At 48.4% G+C, this 20,869-nt stretch overlaps 8 protein-coding genes across 8 annotated transcripts; 6 read left to right on the forward strand and 2 right to left on the reverse strand.

Annotated features, from left to right (window-relative positions):
- Positions 1-328: 328 nt before the first annotated feature.
- Positions 329-645, forward strand: N7496_000176 (uncharacterized protein; the record flags this gene model as incomplete). The annotated part of the gene is made up of 2 exons (XM_056693107.1): positions 329-389; positions 497-645. The coding sequence occupies 2 exons, from the start codon at positions 329-331 to the stop codon at positions 643-645; spliced, it is 210 nt and encodes a 69-aa protein (XP_056559836.1).
- Positions 646-1,224: 579 nt separating this feature from the next.
- Positions 1,225-2,629, reverse strand: N7496_000177 (metallophosphoesterase family protein; the record flags this gene model as incomplete). Its single annotated transcript, XM_056693108.1, has 4 exons — positions 1,225-1,585; positions 1,632-1,912; positions 1,982-2,436; positions 2,497-2,629. The coding sequence occupies 4 exons, from the start codon at positions 2,627-2,629 to the stop codon at positions 1,225-1,227; spliced, it is 1,230 nt and encodes a 409-aa protein (XP_056559837.1).
- Positions 2,630-5,357: 2,728 nt separating this feature from the next.
- Positions 5,358-6,635, forward strand: N7496_000178 (vWA domain-containing protein; the record flags this gene model as incomplete). Its single annotated transcript, XM_056693109.1, has 1 exon — positions 5,358-6,635. The coding sequence occupies one exon, from the start codon at positions 5,358-5,360 to the stop codon at positions 6,633-6,635; it is 1,278 nt and encodes a 425-aa protein (XP_056559838.1).
- A 2,190-nt stretch (positions 6,636-8,825) lies between these two features.
- N7496_000179 (FAD-dependent oxidoreductase) lies at positions 8,826-10,348 on the forward strand (the record flags this gene model as incomplete). Its single annotated transcript, XM_056693110.1, has 4 exons — positions 8,826-9,130; positions 9,194-9,447; positions 9,508-9,878; positions 9,944-10,348. The coding sequence occupies 4 exons, from the start codon at positions 8,826-8,828 to the stop codon at positions 10,346-10,348; spliced, it is 1,335 nt and encodes a 444-aa protein (XP_056559839.1).
- Positions 10,349-11,025: 677 nt separating this feature from the next.
- N7496_000180 (uncharacterized protein) lies at positions 11,026-13,490 on the forward strand (the record flags this gene model as incomplete). Its single annotated transcript, XM_056693111.1, has 3 exons — positions 11,026-11,109; positions 11,176-12,691; positions 12,748-13,490. The coding sequence occupies 3 exons, from the start codon at positions 11,026-11,028 to the stop codon at positions 13,488-13,490; spliced, it is 2,343 nt and encodes a 780-aa protein (XP_056559840.1).
- Positions 13,491-13,727: 237 nt separating this feature from the next.
- Positions 13,728-14,042, forward strand: N7496_000181 (uncharacterized protein; the record flags this gene model as incomplete). Its single annotated transcript, XM_056693112.1, has 1 exon — positions 13,728-14,042. The coding sequence occupies one exon, from the start codon at positions 13,728-13,730 to the stop codon at positions 14,040-14,042; it is 315 nt and encodes a 104-aa protein (XP_056559841.1).
- Positions 14,043-15,813: 1,771 nt separating this feature from the next.
- On the reverse strand, positions 15,814-16,887 carry N7496_000182 (S1/P1 nuclease; the record flags this gene model as incomplete). Its single annotated transcript, XM_056693113.1, has 2 exons — positions 15,814-16,708; positions 16,757-16,887. The coding sequence occupies 2 exons, from the start codon at positions 16,885-16,887 to the stop codon at positions 15,814-15,816; spliced, it is 1,026 nt and encodes a 341-aa protein (XP_056559842.1).
- A 2,136-nt stretch (positions 16,888-19,023) lies between these two features.
- Positions 19,024-19,368, forward strand: tpcK (decarboxylase tpcK; the record flags this gene model as incomplete). Its single annotated transcript, XM_056693114.1, has 1 exon — positions 19,024-19,368. The coding sequence occupies one exon, from the start codon at positions 19,024-19,026 to the stop codon at positions 19,366-19,368; it is 345 nt and encodes a 114-aa protein (XP_056559843.1).
- Positions 19,369-20,869: the final 1,501 nt, after the last annotated feature.

A 20,869-nucleotide genomic window follows, 5' to 3' on the forward strand; every position in this document is an offset into this window, starting at 1 on the left:
GTGAATTTGGTTGGGCCACCCCACATTTGCCCCACCCTCAGTTTTTACACAGCCTTTCCAAACACCATGTCACAAAACCATTTAGCACGTTGCATGTGTCCAATAGTCCATGATTATTTCTCATTTAGCCAATAAGATATCATATATATTTCCCGCGGTCTGTTATCATAATACGTAGGGCGACCACCCCCAGCCACCATGCACAGACGTGCCGCACGAACTCAGCTTAGGAAATAAACAAAGCGACACAATACCGATGACACGCTGGAAAGCCCCCGTCCCCAATAAACATTACAAGAGTGTATAAGTTTTTAGAAATTGAGCTAAGATGCCTTTCCTATATCTCAACTTCGAAGAGGATAACCCTGAGCATATAAGCCTGATTTTCGGTGAGGTCGAGACGCATTTCTGACAATGATCTGAGTGTAATTCGACTGCCCGATCTTCCCAATCTTCCCAATCTTCCCAATTTTCCCAATTTTCCCAATTTTCCCAGTCTTCACAACCTTCACAACCTTCACAACCTTCACAACCTTCACAACCTTCACAACCTTCACAACCTTCACAACCTTCACAACATTCACAACCTTCACAACCTTCACAACCTTCACAACCTTCACAATCTCCTACTCTCCGTTCCTCTAATGAAGAACTTACGGTCACTGCTAGACTAGCAACCAGAGTTATGACAACTGTGAACTAAATAGGGCCCTATATATACATGTCTTTTTCTATTATACGTGGGCTTGCACACTTAAGGTCACGTTTTACGCAATATCCTTCCTCAGGTAGATAACGGGCCGTCCTTCCCCTAGCCGCCGTCATTCCCTCATATTCCCTCTTCTTTCGACACGGCCACATCACATCGACCTCACCCTCCAAAGTATCGACTATCGGCGTAATAGCAATTCATTCCAAAATAATTATAATAGTCGATAATGAGGAATCATGAATCACCAAACCAGGTAGCCTTCGGATTCAACAGGATATCCGTCGTGATTACAGTAGCCCTAAATCCGAGAGCGTTATTTTGGTGAAAGTGCGACGGACATAACACCAATACGCAGACAAAAAATAAAAAAGTGGCAAGTCCTCTCATCCGGTATAAACTTTCCACGAGGCCTCTTTCTTCCTTAGATAATAAATCGCTAGGATCGTACTTTCAAGAACCTTCGAAAATTCTTTGACTATGAACTTCAAAAAAGACCGGGGTCACTCTATATTCTAAATACTTTTTAGATGAAAGCATGTCAAAGTAAAAATCCACAGTAGAACCAGAGGGAGTAAAGGGGATTCTTGAAGGGTGTTGGCCATATTCGAAGCTCGCATGAGTCTCGACACCACGTCCCCATAATGATCTTGGCCATATGTGGCGTTGAGTGTGACTGCGGCTGCAGTTGTACCATCTTCCAACCGAATCCATGTCTCTATCTCGTCCTTCATGGTTTTCTGATTCAAAAATATTTGACGTCCCCCGCGAGGAGCATCGCCATAGCCACCGTAGCCGGTGTGCCGACCGTAGCACATATTGATGCCATTCCCCGTTAAATTTTGATCGGCAAGACTGCCATTCCACTTGAAGCACCTGTACAGGTTAGAAAAAAATACAAAAACTCGGAATGTTGCCATACCAATCATTCTCGTGGTCATGGCCACTGAATGTCGCCATCAACCCAGAAGTATTAAGAAGAGCCTGCATAAACTGACTGTCTTGTCCTGAATAGTCTGTGTCGCCAGAGCCCTGTGACACTACAACTTCGCCATTGATACCAGGTGTAGTTTGATCATTAAATTGGTCTTCTTGATATCTGAGCATCGCATGTGCAGGAATGTGGTAAAAAGCCAGCGACGGAATGGTCTTGCCGTATTTCTTGGTCAAATTGGCATTCTGGTTTATAAACCACTCACTGACCTATTCTCGATTTGTTAGAGCATCAGTATCCGAAAACGATGTTAGGTGATGGATATGTAAGATTCATACAGCTTTGTCAACCCAGTCACCTCTTGCCCCAGAGAGATCATCGTTGCCTCTATTGGTTGCATAGTGACCTCCTCTAGAGTCGAAAAGCCACAAAATAAGAGCAGGAACTGTATTCGAGCTCGCATGTGGATATATCGGCAGGTAATAATTCGTAATCCCAGCTTTGGGTGAAGATATCATGCTTGTCGTCAGACTGTTCCGATATTTTATCTCGTGGCTGTATATGTCTTGCTCCGGGTCCAGGTTGACTTCGCTATCATGATTACCATAAGTTGATGCCCATGGCACGTTCATATCCACCAATGGCTTCACCACTTGATGAAGATACTGGCCCGGATTGGAGCCATCCGTAGCTTCACCAGATATCAAGTCTCCGTTCAAAACCACCAGCTGTGGGCTTTCACTTGAAATCACCTCTGACATGACATGTTGAGTCCTTGAATCGAGTGTTGCATCTAACATGAGTCAGTAAGTATTGTATCAAGAAATCCTACCAACTCACGGGATCATAGTACTTTCGGCAAAGTGTAGATCACTAAAGACCGAGATCTGAAATGTCCCATCCTTGGTAAACCTAAGCTTGGGATTAATTTCTCGACTGGCCAAGGCAGGTTTCATGATATGCTGAGTCGCTCCCTGGAGAAGCATTTCGAGGAATCTTCACGGAACGGCGTCGCTTGCATTTTGTACATCTTATAAAGAACATACTAATATCCATGAAATTTTCGAAATCAAAGCCAAGTCATCCACGTCATGATATTTTGTTGCCTGCGAGTTCTGGGCATGCCTCTGGGCATTTGTAATCCCGCATATTTGACGTATGATATCGCCGGAATTGGACGAAGCCGAGATCGCCAAGATCTCCGCTCTGTCATCTAGTAATCGGAGTTGGAGATAGCGGTGATAAGAAGCCGGAGATCGGGAGAGTTCCGCGGGTCAGCGGATAGCCGGTGCCATATACATCGTATAAACGGACTACTGTACGGACTACGGAGGAGTAGGGTCTCTGCTGACATAGATTATGCATTCCAAGGTCTGAGTATGTTTGGTGCTATTTTTTCTTTTTTTATTCAGAGTTTTTGATTTCCATTAGTTGTTTTTTGGACAATGCATGCTTGGCCTACTGCTGCGGTCGCACCTCATGACAGCGAAACCCGGAATGCTGGCTTTCCCCACCACAGAGAAAAGATGTTTCTTTTGACAAGAAAACGCCGAGTGCTTTTGCCTATTTACCATATTTGCTATGCTAGTTCTTGGCTTTCCCCTTCTATTTCAATGCCTAGCTTCTCGCCGCTTTTGCTCACTGAGTAGATCCAAGCACGTGTCTGAGGCGCCCGGATCTAAGTTAACTAGTCAATCAGTGAGCAACAGACTACCAGTTGCAGAGATCGCAAACAAAGAAGGATTGGATGGTCAATACTCTCCTGGCAACCATGATAGTTTGAAATTGTCATATGTTATCCCAAAAGAGTCTTTACTTAGGCCATATATTCCTTGTAAGGTCTAACATTGGGGACTGGAATTAGTAGTTCAGCGGATCCTAGATTTAGCTCGTGTAGATATAATTCGACGGGCTGTAATTAAATTGAAGGGAGTGCGGGGAGTGAATATTAAGGGCGGAACGCACTAGCCGGTGATAGGTCCCAGATCCGAACGGGTTTAATCAGACGCTAATGCGAGTCGGCTTCCATCTGGCGACCAGGCAATCGAGGTGACCAAGTAGCTGTGTCCTTCGAGTATCTAAAGACATGAACTCTGACTTATATCTACCTATGGGCTGTTCAAAATATAACCTGGTTTCTCCTTCGGATAACATGTCCTTTAGATACTTTAAATCAGGCTAAAGATAAGCCATGAACTGTATACTTGAAAGAGGGTGAATTCAGTTGCTTTTCGGTAGTAATATAATCAGGATGCATCGCGAACTTGTGTAGTATTTGCCGGCCAGTCTAGTTCGTTCATGAATGACACTCGTAAGACGAGTGACATAACGGGAATAACCCAATCCAGCTTCGACCAAAACACTCCAATTCATGTCACCTGAGACTCGGGCTTCCGAGATTTGGTCGCAACGCACGCTGGACTGGATGCTCTCTTGATTCACAGCAGCTTGCTATATCGACCCTGCTATCGCGGGAATAGTAACTGGCGTCTGTCACATGGGCACCTCCTAGCGTTCTAGGCTGGTCTGGGCTTGGTGGAATGATGGGAGATATTTTGGCTCCTTCCCCAGCGTTTCGCTTATACTCACCATACTTCCTCGCTGGTATATCTAGATTCAAGTACCCGCACCACCACCGACGTACGGATGTTCTCCAGCCGATCTGCATTCGTCCTCTGTCCCTTGAGTTGCAGATCCAGGATCGTGGCTGGGTGAATTGGGTTTCAAAATGGAGACTCTGGCGGTGCCTTCTGGCGCTAGTGGATCTGAGCAAGAGAAGTAAAGGTAAACAGGAAAGTGTACACAGTGAATGTCGAACCAGTACCACTGCTAGGAGTCGTGCAACCTAACAGTAAAGCGGCCACTGGAATGCCATTTTCCTTCAGCAGACGTGGAGTGACTCAACTATTATTCGGCCTAGACTCCGTAGGCCAGCGGCTTGTAAGGTCTCAGAGAATTTCCACCCAAAGAACGAGTCATTTCCCTGACCCAAGAAAGGATAAAGAGAGCCTGAGCCTCTTTCCGCGATAGGACGACGTTAGAAAGTCCTGGCAGCAGTATTTGGTAAGACATAATCCCAAGAATGGCCATTGGTATGCGCATGGCTACGTCTAAGACTTGTCTTGGTCTACCTCTGTGATAATATGACATTTTAGCCGACATAATATCCTTTGTGATAATACGGCATTTTTGCCGATGTGATATCAAAGAATTACTACATATACTCTCCATGAAGATCTGGTCAAAGCTATACAATAATATAATGAGATCATACTATGAAAATATGAGGTCATTACATAGCTTGAAAAGCTATCTCTTGAACCATAAGATTGATCAATACGATCTATACAAAATCACGTGGCTATTTTAGGCTTCCCCAGATTCTTGTGGAAACCTTATATTAAGAACCAACCAAACATAATCAACAAGAATGATCTTACAAAACCATATACTACCTACTGATCGGGCCGAATAACTAATTATGAAAACAGGACCTCGGGTAAAAACACTCAAACAACATTCCATAAACATATCATACCTACTCCAGGAAACCTTATGGGCAGGCGCGAGACAAAGGCAGCCGTGGTGTATATATAGAGCCTCTCTCTTACGGCAGATGATTTCTTGCACTTGTGTAGATGGCCGTCTCATCCGCTCGTGTTCCAATTCATATTCTTTATACTCCGATTCTAAGCTTCCATCAAGCTCTGCATCATGCGCTGGTCCACCGCGCTGATCCCCGCCCTCGTCGGTCGCGCCCTTGCCACCACACCGGGCGTCTCCCCGGCTTCAGTTAGCCAATCCCAGAATCCTGGCACGACATTCAACATCCAGAAGACTGTCGACACTCCAGAGATTCCACCGACCCCGGATATTGTGCTTTTGGTCGATAACACCGGGAGCATGTTCGGTGCCATCTCTGACATTAGAACGAACCTGAAAACCGTCATTAGTTCAGTCACCAGCTCCCAGCCGACCGCCGAGTTCGCCGTAGTCGAATTCGGTGATGCTCAGGGCGGAAGCACTGTCCCGTTCCGGGTGGATCAAGGATTGGCTTCAGACGTCACTGTACTGCAGAACGCGGTCAACGGCTTGACGGCCAGTGGTGGCGGGGACCTTCCGGAAGATTGGATTAATGCGCTCTACCAGATCGCTACTGGTGCTATCAGTTTCCGCAGCGGTAGCAGCAGGGTCGTTGTCCTGGTGAGCGATGCGCCTAGTCACAACCCCAGTGGCGGACACACCCTCGACGACGCCATTACCGCCCTGGAGACCGCAAACATCCGTGTCATCGCTGTCAATGTGGGAGGTATTGATACCAATGGGCAGGCCACCTCCGTGACAAGTGCCACCGGGGGTTCACTCATTCCTGCTGGCAACGGCGCCTCGGGCGTCACAGACGCGATCACCAGCGGCCTCCATGACCTCCCTGTCGATATCACCACCTCTATCTCCTGTGGCGCGGGCTTGAGTGTCTCGTTCAGCCCCGCGGACTCTAAAGTGCAGAGCGGCACCGCCGCCACCTTCACCGAGACGGTGAATGTAGCCAGCACTGCGGCTCAAGGCACCACTATTGACTGCTCCGTCAGCTTCCTCCTGAACGGCGCGCCGGGCGGCGATGCCTTCATCCAACAGGTCGCTGTGTCGGTCAATGATATCACACCACCGACATTGTCCTGCCAGCACGGCGTGAACCCTGATGGTTCACCCAACCCGAACACTAACGCCAACTTCTGGACATTGGGTGCCACCGATAATGTGTCTAAAAACTTGAAGATTTACGTGGTCGACACTGTCTCGGGCGTTAAGTTTGGCCCGTACCCGAGCGGCACAAATATCAAACTAGTCCAAGCACCTGGTGCTACACCCAAGGCCGTGCCAGGCCAGGGTGCAGTCAACTGGCAGATTACGGTAAAGGGATGCGCTCAGCTCATTGTCAGTGATGATGCTGGCAATAACGCGACACCAGTTAATTGCTGTGCCCGGCCATAAATCGTATGAATATCTTGCAGATCCGCATATTAGTAATTTCGGAAGAGTAGCGTCGACGCGTCAGAGCAGCAGGATTGGTGGATACCTAGAGAAAGGAGATATTGGTTAACTACTTATTGTGGAGCGCAACGAAGCATTTTACCTCTGAAGTTAAGGGGGCGGTGGTTGTGGCGATGTGAGTGACCCTGCCACCCAGCATAGGAAAAAAAAGAATGTATAGCTTCCTGAGCATGGCTGTATATAACTTCTTCTCTTGGTTGTTGTCTATCCACCTGCGACTTTTCTGTTGAGACATCTTATGAAGAGACACTTGTATGGTTGTACTTGATTTATATGCCCTCAGGTAAAGCAATTTACATGGAAAGTTTTGTCCTTGTCTTCTTCAGCGGCCTGGGCCCGCTCAAGCATTGGAGACAGTCACACTCAGGCACAGTAAAGTGAAGGCGCTCCCAAATCTCCCGCAATTTTCTTATCCGATGCTCACTTTGAACATCTGGTAAAGGTTTCTTCGATTTCCACGTCGCATTACTTCTCTCTGTCTCTCGATCCATGTGCTCTGCGTATAGATCCACGTTCTCCTGTTTACTCAAAGTGAGCCTGCCAATGTGATGAGCAACCATATCCAGAATCTCTGCGACTTCACGAGGAGAAAAGAGGCGTTGTGTTCTGAGTGTATCGATTGCATCCTGTATCGTGTGCGTGATTACCTGGCACTTCAACAAGTAGCAAAAGCTTGCCTGTTCGGATTCTCCTATAACTCGAAATCGGTCAAAATCAACCTCGAAACCATGTAAAAACCTCACGGCTTCTTGGATATTCTGGCCTGAACGAGAAAGCTTCTCACTCCAGAATAAGAGTGAATTGACAAAATTCACTCGCTTGTCTCCAAATACCGTGATGTTTTGATTGGATGTCATGATTGCCGAAATCCTGTATTTGGCGTAACTAGTCTTGGTTCGAACCTGGATATTGTTCTGGACCTATCGCTTCAATGGCGAGGAGCTTGAAGAGTGAAAGGGGAGAGAGTTCTTATGAATTTAGGACTACTGTGTTGTTTTATATGGCCATCTATCCGGAACAATGAATAAACTGCGATTGTTTTATGAAACAAGAAGCTTTGTGCTCAGTACTTGAACGGGACCTTTGTTTCCTGCGACTTTGTTTGATCAAGGCAAAAGGCTGCGTTGTTCACATTTCAAAACTCTTGACCAATGACGTTACGGATCAAAATTCCTAGCAGAGGCTGATCAGCAGCTTTAGAAAGGAAACCTTTTCAAGGGCCTCATGATCGCTTGTCCTCGGTTGAGAAAGCTTCGTTTGAACGCGGGGATTGAGACTCCAGGGCTTTCCAGTCGCACCCCTCCCAATCCTGCCTAAGCCGATTTCGAAAAGACCGGCCACATAGTGGTTAACCTTCGGCACATTTTAGAATGGGGTGTTTATGGCCTGTGCAACCGTCTAAAGCAATGGACAGCCGGGGGCAATCAGAGCGGATGAAGGCAGAGGGCATTCATTTTCAAGCAGGTAGGAAATGTAGAACTGAACTCAGGATTCGAGCCATTAGGAAATGCGTAACGAAATTTAGTCAGTGCTTGCTCGTGCCAAGGTTAGAATCATTCCAATCTAAGATATTCCTCGACAAGAGGTTCTCTTGCCGCTCGTTCCGGTTTCTAGTCTAGGTCCAGGCTGGGCTGCATTACGCGTCGGGACTGTGCCGATCGCACGCAACATTTGGAGTAGAGAAGTGCGTGAGATGATACTCGTCATATGCGAAGAGGTCATATTGTTGGTTTATGTAGAGTAGTCAGTTTAAACGCGGGAATCAAGAACAAGTAACTGAAAAGAAGCCTAGACCTCGGCTTTATCAAACTTCAAAGTCCTATCCCCGAGGATCGATTTTTGCTGATGCGCAGTCACCATTTGCGACACTGATTTAAATGCCAGGTGTCCAGACACAAGGATAATGGAGCACAAACGAGTCAACGCGCACTCCCGTACCCGGTGCATCCGTGATGCACAACCCAGCCTCGTCGATATCCAATCCACCCAAATACGTAGTTGTCCTACTTGGACATATACACTAGGTATAAGTAGTTACCACCCGCCATATATGTAACATGTCAGGGACAAAATATCTAGAGAATCAACCCCCTTGTATTCCCGGTCTAGACTCTTGAAATCTCGATCACCATGGGAAGCTGTCCCCGAGACCACGTCACTGTGGGTATCGTAGGAGGTGGGATTGCCGGCCTCGGGCTTTCCAGAATGCTCGAACTCTCAGGGATATCGTATTGTCTATGGGAAGCGCACAGTCAATTTGCACCACCCACGGGCGTTAGCATCGGCCTCATGCCCAATGGTCTTAGAATCCTGGATCAACTGGGGATGATCGAGAAATTTGATGAATATGACGTGGAACGAAAAGCATGGGAGCATCGAGATGGGCACGGAAATCTTCAAGCAAATTTTAATCCCAGTGCGATCCGTGAAGAAAAGTATGAATTTTTGATTGTCATTGGGAGCATATATTTGCTGATATTTTGAATTGAACTCACTAGACTTGGATATGGCGGTATCTTCATGGAAAGACGGAGATTACTCCAAATCTTGCACGGAAGCATTGAGAATAAGACTAGGCTATATACATCGAAGCGAGTAGTCTCCGTGAGGCAAACGGAGCAAGAAGCAATCATTGTCAGCGAAGATGGCAGTGAAGTTAGTTGCGATTTCATTGCAGGAGCAGATGGGATCAGATCTATCATCCGACGTGAGATTGAAAGAACGACGTTTACTATCAAGAGCCCCGAGTCGCGTACGTTAAACACTGCCTCCATTATGAAGACTTGCGTGGCTGACTTAACAAATGTCACAGGATTTGATGCCCGTTATGCGTGTACATATGGCATCTCGAATCCAGTCTTGGGCATAGAACCAGGTCGCTCTTTCACAGTCTACCGACCGAATGTTTCGCTGTTGATATTCTGCGGTCACAGTGGAGATGTATACTGGTTCATGATGCGCGATCTCAAGAGGACGATTGTGTATGATAAGCCCGAAAGGTTCTTGGAGAAGGATATCGAGGCACTCTATGCACAAGTCGCTGAGACGATTGTGACGGATGGGGTGGTCTTTGCGAATATCTTTCGGAACAAGCGTACTGCGATCATGACGGCACTAGAAGAGGGCATTGCAGAACGGTTCTTCTTCGGACGCTTATTTTTATTAGGTGACTCTGCGCACAAGGTGAGAGAACATAGTTTCCTAGGCAATCGAGGGTGAGCTACGGCTAACAGGTATCGCTTGATTAGATGGTCCCTCATGCAGCCATGGGCGCGAACCAAGCTCTCGAGTCTGCAGCAGCGTTTGTTAATATCCTACGTTCATCACGTTTGCAAAAAGGCGACTGCCAGAGTACACGCATTCCACTATCAGAGGTGCAGTCATGCCTGGAACAGTATGAACTTCGACGTCGAGCTCGAGCGACGGCAGCTTCCCAGATAGCGACTTTTGCCTGCCGGGCGCAACTCAAAATAGGACCCGCCAGCGATGAGTATTGGGCAAATTTCCCGCGAATGATGGGCGAAGAGGGAATTGCCAAGTCATTAGAGTCCTTTTGTGACGCAGAGATGTTGGAGAATTGGTCGATGGGAAGTCCTCGAGTGGCTGTTTATACGGCGTTTGTGAAGGCCAATAAGCGCCCATCATGGGGATAGCTCCGAGAGGGTAGTGCGTGCTTGAATCGAACGACAGTAATTGGCCAGCCAAGAGGAATTCTCCGATGAATACGAGAATATGCGCAGTTTAATGCAGCTCTGGATGTATATAGTCAGCGTACAGCTTCATCAAAACATATGGGTCGGGAATAGATCAAAACAAATCACACTTCAGGGATTGACACTGGTAGAATAATTGAGATCTTAAGATAGCTCTGCCATTTCACCAGGAAATTCTCCGGTCCAAAGCGAAAGAGGGGGCGACTAAGTTTGCGGCTTGAAATTGCTGGGGTGCGAGATCGAGGCAGGGAGGCTCAGGCTGACAGGCTCCTCTCCGAACCGCCCTGCTTTAGTGTTGTCAACGGACACTAAGACAATCTCTCCTTCATTCCTCTCCAGTCACTCCTACCACGTGCTCCCACCACACGTGCGCTTTATCCGGAGATGGCGCACGCTATCTCGTTGCTGTGCCTCTCCTCACGCAGCCTAGCTCATGGCACAGACTCTCGTTTGCCAGTGCCTGGTCACTGCCACCACGGACCTCTCGGTCGCTGGCCGGCGCTTCTTGATCCTGGCGCCTTTTGACCCTGACACGATGTCGTCGCGACAGCTACCACTTCTCATTTCTACTATCTCTCGGCCGCACCATTCACCATCGCAACCTGGTGCAGTTGATTATGCAGCCCTCCAAGGCTAACGTTGCGGATTTCCTGGCCTTTGTGCCTGGGGTTGATGCGGGGACTGCCTTTCTGTTCCTCGAGGTACCCACCATGATGCCCGTGCTCGTTTGAAGATCCCCCGTTTGCTAATAACCTGTGTCTTTCAAGAATGCGAATTCCGTAAATGACGCCGTGAATCAATACTATGATAATCCGCATAAATATGCCCGTCGTCCACCGTCCTCGATGTCGTCGTTGCGAAGCCCGATTACCCCAGTGAGCCCGACCTTCACGGCGATGACCCGCAACTCGAGCAGTCCCACGGCGGAGCCGACCAGACTGGCCAGTTCCCCGCCGTTATACCCGTCGCCACCTTCGTCGACGGTAAGTGGGAGTGTGAATGGATCGCAGCCCAAGGCACATACGAATACAGTGATCGAGGCCGCGAGGCTTCGAGCCCGGGATGAGCAGGAGATGCAGAACATGCTGCAGGCTGTCCAGCTGTCCCTCCAGATCTACAACCCCGAGATCGAGCCCGAGCGGGAGTGCGGGTACCCATGCAACTGCCTCATCCACAAGTATGTTCAACGGAAGATGGAACGCCTCCATGTTCAAGATGTATGGTCGAAAGCAGTGATGTACCCGGGTGAGAAGCACTACCATGACTGCACTCAGGTACGCCTGTTCAACAACAATCCGTACCAGAGTGTCGTCTCTCCGTACGGGTTCAGTGGTTCGTCTTTCTATGGAATACAACGACCCGATCCGCAGTACCACGCCAAGTTCGTTCATCAAACGATCCATACGAATGACTCGCTCAATGCCAAGGCGCGGGCTGCTATTGACGCGATGGAGCCGTCCTTTAATATCTGGGAAGTCGATCAACTTCAATCTTCAATGTCGAACATTGGCATCGGTCCATCAAAGAAGGGTGATCATAGCGGTGAGAAATCTAAGCGTTCAACCTTGAAGAAGGCGCTTTCTATCCGATCTTCGGAGGAGAAAGTCGCTTCTAAGACATCGAAGATCTTCTCCGAGGCACGCGAGCTTTGCGATTCCATTCTGAGAGAGGAGAACGGGAGGTGGCCAGAGCCAGAAGACCGCCAGATTGTCACTGCATACCAAGAACAGGTCGGATTGACGCAGAAAATTGCCGAACTTCGGACTCGATGTCCTCTGCAATATCTGCACTTGCTCAAGGCCGGCTATTTCGAGCCTATTCCAATAGCCTGGGCTCGGCAAGCTTCCAATCCACTGAAATTCACCATCGACGCCGCTGCCGGGTGGCGGGGCATCACACCTGCTTGGAGAGGGTACGAGGATACTGCAGAGGAACGTTTGTATTGGGTATTGAACCACAGATTGGGAGATACCCCCGCAAAACTGAAGCCCGATCCAATATCTGCGCTGGAATTAGCCCGCGCAAGAATGGCACTGGCAGTCGAGCCCCCGCCGATATACTATGCGGCTGATGATACTTGTCATGTTCAACATACATCCCAGGGATACTCGAGACAAGTCATGCCCCCTCCATTCCGGCCTTTCGATGCGCCCCATCAGCCGACAGATGACACCATGATCCTACTGGATGTGTCGGGCTCCATGGATTTCCAGCCGCGACGGCCAGAGTATAATCAATTTCTAATCACAGGGTTCACAAGGTCTCCCCAGCCAAAGAATAAGGGTACGTTTTGAAAATACTCCTGGAGTTGCATCTCGAGACACTAACCATTCCTCTAGATCTCGCCCAGGCAGTCATCCGTCGCTTCACCGACGCAATGTCCAACCACGACCACAACTGGTCCGGCTACGAACTCACCACATTCTCCAGCCAAGCCGAATACATCGGTGTAATAAACCACTGGAACTTTGAAGAAATGTGGCGAACCATCCAATTCGGCGGCCGAACACGAGTAATGACAGGCTGGCAAAGCATCAAAGAGCAACATTTCCAAAAACACGCCGCCACAGCAACCCACCACCCCACCTACGGCTGGCAAGCCGGCCCTGAAACCCCAATCCTCCGGCTCCTCCTTCTCCTCGACGGCGAAGCCTCAGATATGGACGAATTCGAACTCGACCTCCTCAGTCTACCCTGGGTCCACGTCACCATCTTCCTAATCGGAGTAGACGGGTGTCCGCATCACCACAGACACGCCAACGAACTCCAACGCATTAGCGAGGTCAACCCGCACGTTTCCTTCGTCGATGCGCAGGGCAATACGCCGGAGCGATTCATTACGCACGAGTTACTTAAGCGTCACCTGGGTTATGAGCTGTCGATGACCGAGTTCGAGGAGCTTGAGCATGCGCCTGGTGAACCGCGCCGTGTCGAGTTGCCGGCTAGAGAGCCGCCACCGCCGAATTTGCCGGAGCTTGAACAACCACCGCCACCGTTGCCTGTGGAATTACCGGCTGATGCGGCTGTGTTCCCGTCGAGGTTGTCTATGGAGCAGCCGCCTCCTTATTCTGCGACTGCGTGAGGATGTAGATATCTATGTATGAATTGATGTGTGATGATATTAATGATATCCTGATTCTTTGTACTTTCAATGTGTGTTTATTTCCTTCTCTCGCACTTTAGATGAGCTGGTCCCCCCAAGCCTGAGAAGATCCACGAAACCACGGAGTCACATCCCCTGTGTTCTGCCATCGATGTAGCCCGTCACGTTCATATGAGCTGAAAGGCTCCACATATTCTTCTCATCTGACCGCTCCAAATGTCCGTAGTGTTGGTGTTGCCCTTCACTGAATTTCCATCGAGGGCCTCGCTGCTACGAGCCTGTGCTGGTCTGGGACTTCTGCAAAGCGTCAAGAAGGCTTACTTGGCAGGATTCGTTCCTTTCTTCTACAGCAATGTCGAGCGTGGTTTTCCCTGCATTGTTCCAAATTTGCAGATTGGCCCCGTTATTTGCGAGAAATGTAACCAGGTAAGATGTCCACGAATCGGGGAACCTTCTGGAGGCGATGGCATGGAGAGCCGTATTGCCCCGTCCGCACACCACATTGACATCTGCTCCCGGCCGAACAAGTAACTCAAGTATGTCTGGTACGTCGATTGCGAAAAATGTTCGGTGGAGTGGAACGCAGAATGACCCCCGACCATTGACGTCTGCACCATAATCGAGCAAGAGCGTGACGATCCTCGGACGATTCAAAAGTACAGCCCTTGCCAACGGCGTTGCTCCAAAATTATCTGGCCAATTAGCGTTATACCCGTGTTGCAGCAGGAAACGAAGTATCCCGACCCGGTCACTGTCAATGCAAGTATTGGCGAGAGAGCTCAAAAGGCGCGTACGTGGCAGATTTTGGAAACTCGGACTTCCGCAATATTCGTGGAACAACTTCGCGATTCCGACACGGTAGCTTCGAAGTGCGAAGTGAAGCAGCTCCTCTATATCTGGCGGTTTCGGAGTCCACTTTAGTAAGCGTGGGACGGCGCTTTCGAGACCATGACGGACGAAGTAACAAAGAACTGAGTATTAATGAAGAAGTGGGTATTCCCGGACTGCCCTCCGATAGAGGTAGTCCGCGAGGAGGGCGTAGGCTGATCGACGCGTACGTGCGAATCGAGAAAGGTCCCTCAGACTGGGTAGACTGTCTGCCACAAGATACAAGATCTCGTTAGGTAAGTCGAGGAGTCTCATGTTGAGAGCGAAAGGGGGAAGGCCGTGGCGTAAAAGACGGAGGTTGCTGGGACGAGACAAGGAGGGAATTTGCGGGAGGCGAGAGCTTGAGGAGCCATATAACGCGTGGAGAACGGAGTGGTTGTTGTTTACTGGAGATGACCTTCCAAGAAGAACCGTGGGGTGAGGAACCTCAAGACATGGAAAAATCAATTCCTTCTTGTGTTTATGCTTAATGTCTACCAACAAGTCTACCACATATGTTGACTCTTTGCGGACAGAACTCAATATCTTGACACCTCTTCCAACGAGAGCGGAAAGAACCGTGGATATATCACTTAGTCTGTCGAAGCTTCCTCCATGTTAGGAGCATCTAATTGCGTCAATGCAATTTGTCTGTTTCATGTAGTATGAATTTGTGAAGATAGTTCTGATGGTATTGGTATTGCGCTCATGGAATCGCGACGGAATACTCTAGGTCGTCGTGCAGTATGGGCTATGTGACCAGATCGAGGTCGAGAACATTTGTGATTAGGAAAAGGCTTTCGTCATAGTTTGCCTCAGTGGACGATACTGCTCTGGAAAATGAACCACCCACAATGCCTGCCATTTCGATACCCAAGGTCAAGAACGAAGGAGGCGTTGATAATGTATAGATCGGTAACGGGTAAAGGCAACAAGCTTATTGGCGCTAGACAACAAAGGGAGAGGCAAACCCCAAGGAAAAAGCCGATTTGGCAAAATGAAAGGGTATCAGAATCGCCATCTTGCGGCGTTCCATGAAGAAGTGGGACCACATGTTGCGCAAACTGGCTCGAATGATGGATTTACACGGTAAGCTTGGGAGCTTTTCAAACAAGTCGGCCACCAAACGCTGTATCGACTACCATGATTACATAGTCTCAAGAGCCAAGTACCTTGGTTTATCACTCATGGAAATATTATTAGGTGAATAATTTGGAGGTCCAAAGATTTAAGCAACAAAGGGCTTCATATCAGCTGCATATACGTGTAAATTCGGAATTTCATCAACTTCATATGTTTCAAGTAGAAACCAAAAACAAAGCAACTTCAGGTCTGACACTCCTTGTCTTTCGAGATAATCTCGCTTGCATCCGCAAAACGATCACAATCTGCCTCGTTACATTCATATCTGCCCCATTCTTCTGCGGCCTCCTTCTTAATGAGCATGCCTGGTGGATTTGCAGCAATCTTCTCCCATAGCAGCTCGAGCTATCTGAGAACGGCTCAATGGGCCAAGTGCAGGAAGCAGATCCCGACCCATAAGATCCGGGGACTCGCTCCGAGCCTTGTTGACAAAACCTTCGAGGTCCCGCTTAGCGATATCATTGCTATAGATCATGTTAAGCCAGTTAGCCAGGCGGTATCCGCCCTTGGCAATCTGAAGCTCGATAGTTCCAATAACAGTGTTGTAGTAGGTAGGGTAGAGATCGCCAGTTTGCAAAGCAGCAGCTCCATCGGGCATGACAACAGTGCAGACGTAGGCATTAGCATCCGATGCCCATCGAGTAGCAGTAGTGATGGCATCACTGATGTCATCTCCTGCAATCCAGCTAGCAGCCTCGGACTCGTAGCTACCCGAGTCAATCTCACTGATCAGTGTATTGGCCCAAGTCTGAGCATAGGTGAGCGAGCTGCCGCCGACCAGCTTCTCGGGCATGTATGTGTCCCAATCCGAGTGAAGGTTGTCGCTGTAACCTTCAAAGGTGACGTCGATGTCATTTCCACCAACCTCATAGGCCTCATCGTGCAGTGGCTGAGTGACATCGCCCAGGAAGTGGACTAGGAATTTAAGAGCTTCGGCAACGTTTGCAGTGGTGAGCCGGCCATCACCTGCACGCTGGGTGTAGTTTGCAATTGCAGAAATAGAACAGCCAGAGCTAGTACAATCACGGGTGTAGTTCACGTTGCAGTTGGTTGGAGGGTTGTCCTCAGCATCAATAAAGTGAAGAGGCGCGGACCATTTGCCAGCGGTGGTTGAACGGTACGTATCAGCCCAGGAGGCAATGTTCGCTAGGTATGAGGTAGAAGTGTCTCCGAGCACACCTTGCGCCCTTGAAGCTGATTAGCATGAATCGTGAGTTCAAGATGTATGCTCTTACCATGATGCAGTGCTGGATGAAACGTAGTTCTGGGCAATGTAGGCAACTGTTGCGTGACCCAACGAGCCCCAAGCATTCACCCCGCTCAGGGAGCCAAGGGTAATGAAAGCAACCTTGGATAGACGTGCCATTATTGGACAACGATACCGGCGACTTTCTAGAATGTCTCGGATATGAGAGGATTCAGGAACACAACGGCAGATTTGAAAAGATCCTTACATCCATCATGCTGCCAAGGTTGTCGATCCCATATTTATAGGTGTCCACCTCTTACTCTGAAGACTCCGGCTGGGCCCCATTCTGCACCTAGAGGCCGGCGATATTCCCCAAAATTGCCCCCTCCGGGATAGAAGCTCGCTTGCCAAAGTTACAGAAAGATTATCATGGGTTGAAGAGAGCGGGTGAGGCGGAGATAAGATCATGTTAGTGGTGGACGAGTGGTGGACAATATTTACCCCCGAGATTGCTTGATTCACGTCGTCCAGTCATTCTTCAGGACATGCGATCGGCACTGCAGGGCACTGGACTCCACGGGGCACAACATCCACAGCGGAAACAATCCACGCAACTAGAATTCAAGTATACAAGCAAGGCATGCCTCAACTGTTTTCATCCAGCTGCTAGAGCACATGTCCATCGAGCTCTAACCGCAACGAGACGAATTTTTTGCCCTCATTAGCACGTGGGGATGGCATCGCCTCTTTCTGGAATGTTTATCACGTCAAATCCGTCAGGCACCACCCAGACGTGCAGAATTAGCGGAGGAGGCGGGGTTCGGGCCGTTGATAGGTTAAAAGATACACAGGGTTACATTCCTTCAAGTTAGGCTATTTAGAGTATCGAACTAAGGAGCGTGACGAAGATTAGTAGCAAGTGAACGTATTCTGTGGGAGCAGTGGGTTGAAGTGACTTGATACATTTTCACTTCATATCTCTCGCTGGCTACTAATTCATTAGGCATAAGGACAATTTTGCAAGATCTACCTCCCAGGGCGAAGGAGGGGTGAGGGGTATACGAATCATCGAGGCCAAGGGATAAGAATTCCGCGGGCTCTTGGCGAAACATCAAAAAATACGAGAAAAGAGAAGAAGCTTTTTGGATACGAGTGGACTTGCTTCATTAATCCTCAAAATCACTAGTCGTGCCTTTAATTTATGCACAAGTCCTGGGCGAATTCTTCCGATCCATGACCGGAGCTGGGCTCCAAAGCGCATAACTACTACGTCCTGCCGTCGGAACCCCGCTAGGATTACACAAGGTTGAAATAAAGAATGGGATTGGTCCTGGCTTATCCTGCCCGGCCGTTGTTAGAGCACAATTATCTTGGCAGTCTTTCTTTCTTTATTAAGGCAAGTGAAGGACGCGCAGAACTCCGCGGATAAGACTTGCCATTTGATTACCCCAAGGTCCTCGTACCATTAGACAAATTACCCGAATGAATGTAAGCAAGACAACACAGATTCGAGCATTTATGAACAGGATCAGTCGCTCACTAAATGTCTAGAATGTCTCGGAACTAGTTGTAGTCCAGAGCTCAATTCTTTTCGGTGTTAGTTGAGATAAATAACAAATTTAATCCTTCTTTTTACACTATATCGCGATAGTAGCCATTTGGCACTAATTCTTCCGTGGATCCGCCTTCGGTTCTGGCATTTAGCCTTATTTTTACTCTCAAAATCACTTTATTTAAAATGGAAATCTATCCCATCTTTTTGGCGCTCCTCTTTTGCGACCCATCCATCTCCATCGCCACATCCGTCGCGTTATATTTACGTTTCTCCCTATCATAATTATTACAAGTTAGTAATAAGTTCTCGAAGAAATCTACCATACCTCCTCCTCTTATGGTCCAATATCCGTCTTACACAACGTGGCAATATAAATTAGAACTAATGTAATGTCCTTGACCGACTAAAGCGTCACTGTACAGTTTCCAAAGAACGGATGAAATACCCAACCTAATCTACTACAAACTGACCATTAATAGAAACTATGCTTTCTTTGAGTGTACAGCTCCGAATTTAACAAGGCAGATTCTGAACCAACGCCAATTACTGTTTTCTTATTGGCGAGAACGTACCGAGTAGAGAATGACGTAGGCTCACCCTCAGTTTCTTTGTTCTCTCAACGAGCCAATGAGAGTGGGGGCTACATGACATTCCCACAACTCCTAGGATCTGATAACTTTCGACTCTTTCATGACAAACACGCTCGCGATCTTGGGAACTTGAATTCAACCTCCTGACCGATTGGACCCCGATAAGAAATGTCTAGCCTACCATCGCCGCCCAGCAAATACCTCTGTCTCACCGTCTGCGAGTACCGCAAGCCCGGGATGAGCGAAGAAGCCTATCGGCACCACATGACCAAAGGTCTGATGGTCAAGTACGGCATCAAGCGTTGGACAGTGATTCACAATACCACTGCCACACGTGAGCTCATGACCGAGCTCTATGACTCGCAGATGGGGAACGTGGCCGACTTTGACTGTTTTAGCCAAGTGGTGTTCGAAAGCCTAGATGACTACAAGCGAATGAAGGAAGATTCATGGTATAAGGAGTGTTTGTTCCAAGACCACGAGGAGTTCGCGGATACTACGCGGAGCAAGTGAGTGGCAGTGGCTGTACTCTTCGGTGATTGCCGTATACACCGCTAACACAAACCAACTTCTTACAGGATAACCATAGGCTGGATCGAGGAATACGTTCGAGATAGAGTTGCCGTAGATGTGTTGAAATGTTAAGTAATAAGGCACTTTGTCCTTGTGCTCAGTTCGAGTCAGCTATATCTGCGTGTGTCCTTCGGTCAAAACTTAGGATGATCTCCGGAATTGAGCAACTCGCGATAGTCCTCGGTGGCCTAAGAGACATAAATGCAGAATACAATTTCCACGAACGAATTAGTTTGTAAGTGCTCGAGGGAATCTGTCCCTGCAGATCCTAAATCTTGTGAGCCTAAACCAAGGCAAGAATGAATTAATCTACGTTTTCGATCTGCATCCCCCAGAGGGAGTCTTTGATTGAGTATTGAGCAACGAGAATACTGCAGAATTTCGCACAGTCGACAATGCCGCAATCAACATAGGAGTAGAATATCTCTGTGGACGTACCATTCTGGTAGTTGTACCCTCATAAGCAGTCTACTTTGCTCACTTTTTGTCAGTTCATACGCGTCCCTACTACCTACATCACGACTGCGGAACTTTGCTAACAACTCCGACAGTGAGAGTCTCTCCTGAGCTCTTGATGAGGATATACTACTCGAACGGGGAGACCCCAGCATTGACGAAAATCATTCTGCTTTGCGCGACACAAGGGTATTTGGAATCACTCTACACATGCCATGACTCTTTCCCTTGCCCTATGCTTGAAGATGTCCCCACCTTGCGTTGTGGCGAGGATTGTTATTTTCAGTGACGGTACACGTACTTTTCTCTGCTATCCTATCTATACATATTGCTAGGATAGTAACCATTGTCGCAGATGTGAATCTTCGCATCTCGTATAACTGCCACTTCCAGATGAGAATCCACAGTAGTCTGCAAGTCATACCAATACTTCTAGTCCAACTCCCACCTCAACAGGGGCTTAAGGTATCGAAGTGGCTTTTAATAGAACAATCTACACCATTATCAGTCAGCCCACCATGCTCACTAACGACGGGATAGTCATAATCCTTGGGCCGGGAAGTTTAACCATTGGATCGGATACTATTTCACTCCCAACACAAGCAGAGGAGCATACACCTATCACCACTGACGGTGTCACTTTCATCGTCTGGCCTCCTGGGCATCACGCGTCCTCTTTGTCCGCTTCTATAACTTCAACCACTGGAGCACCAGGCCCATCTCCAAATAACTGCACATGCACTCCGACTTCAACTCAATCCTCCAGTCAAGTATACAAGTACGGTGATCACAATGCGTCGACGGTTCTTGTACGGCTGAAGTCACCTTCACTGCTTCTACACTGGCCCCATTTACTAATTTCACGGGTGTCTCGATGCTGACCACTACCATAGAAGGCGTACCAACGACAGTGGTAGTCGGGCCAGGAGGTGTGGCATGGATTCCTACGCACCCTGATAAAGTAACTTCGGGCTTCCCTCCCGTG

Source organism: Penicillium cataractarum (assembly GCF_028827025.1).
Source record: "Penicillium cataractarum strain IBT 29864 chromosome Unknown utg000001l, whole genome shotgun sequence".
Classification (NCBI taxonomy): Eukaryota; Fungi; Ascomycota; class Eurotiomycetes; order Eurotiales; family Aspergillaceae; genus Penicillium; species Penicillium cataractarum.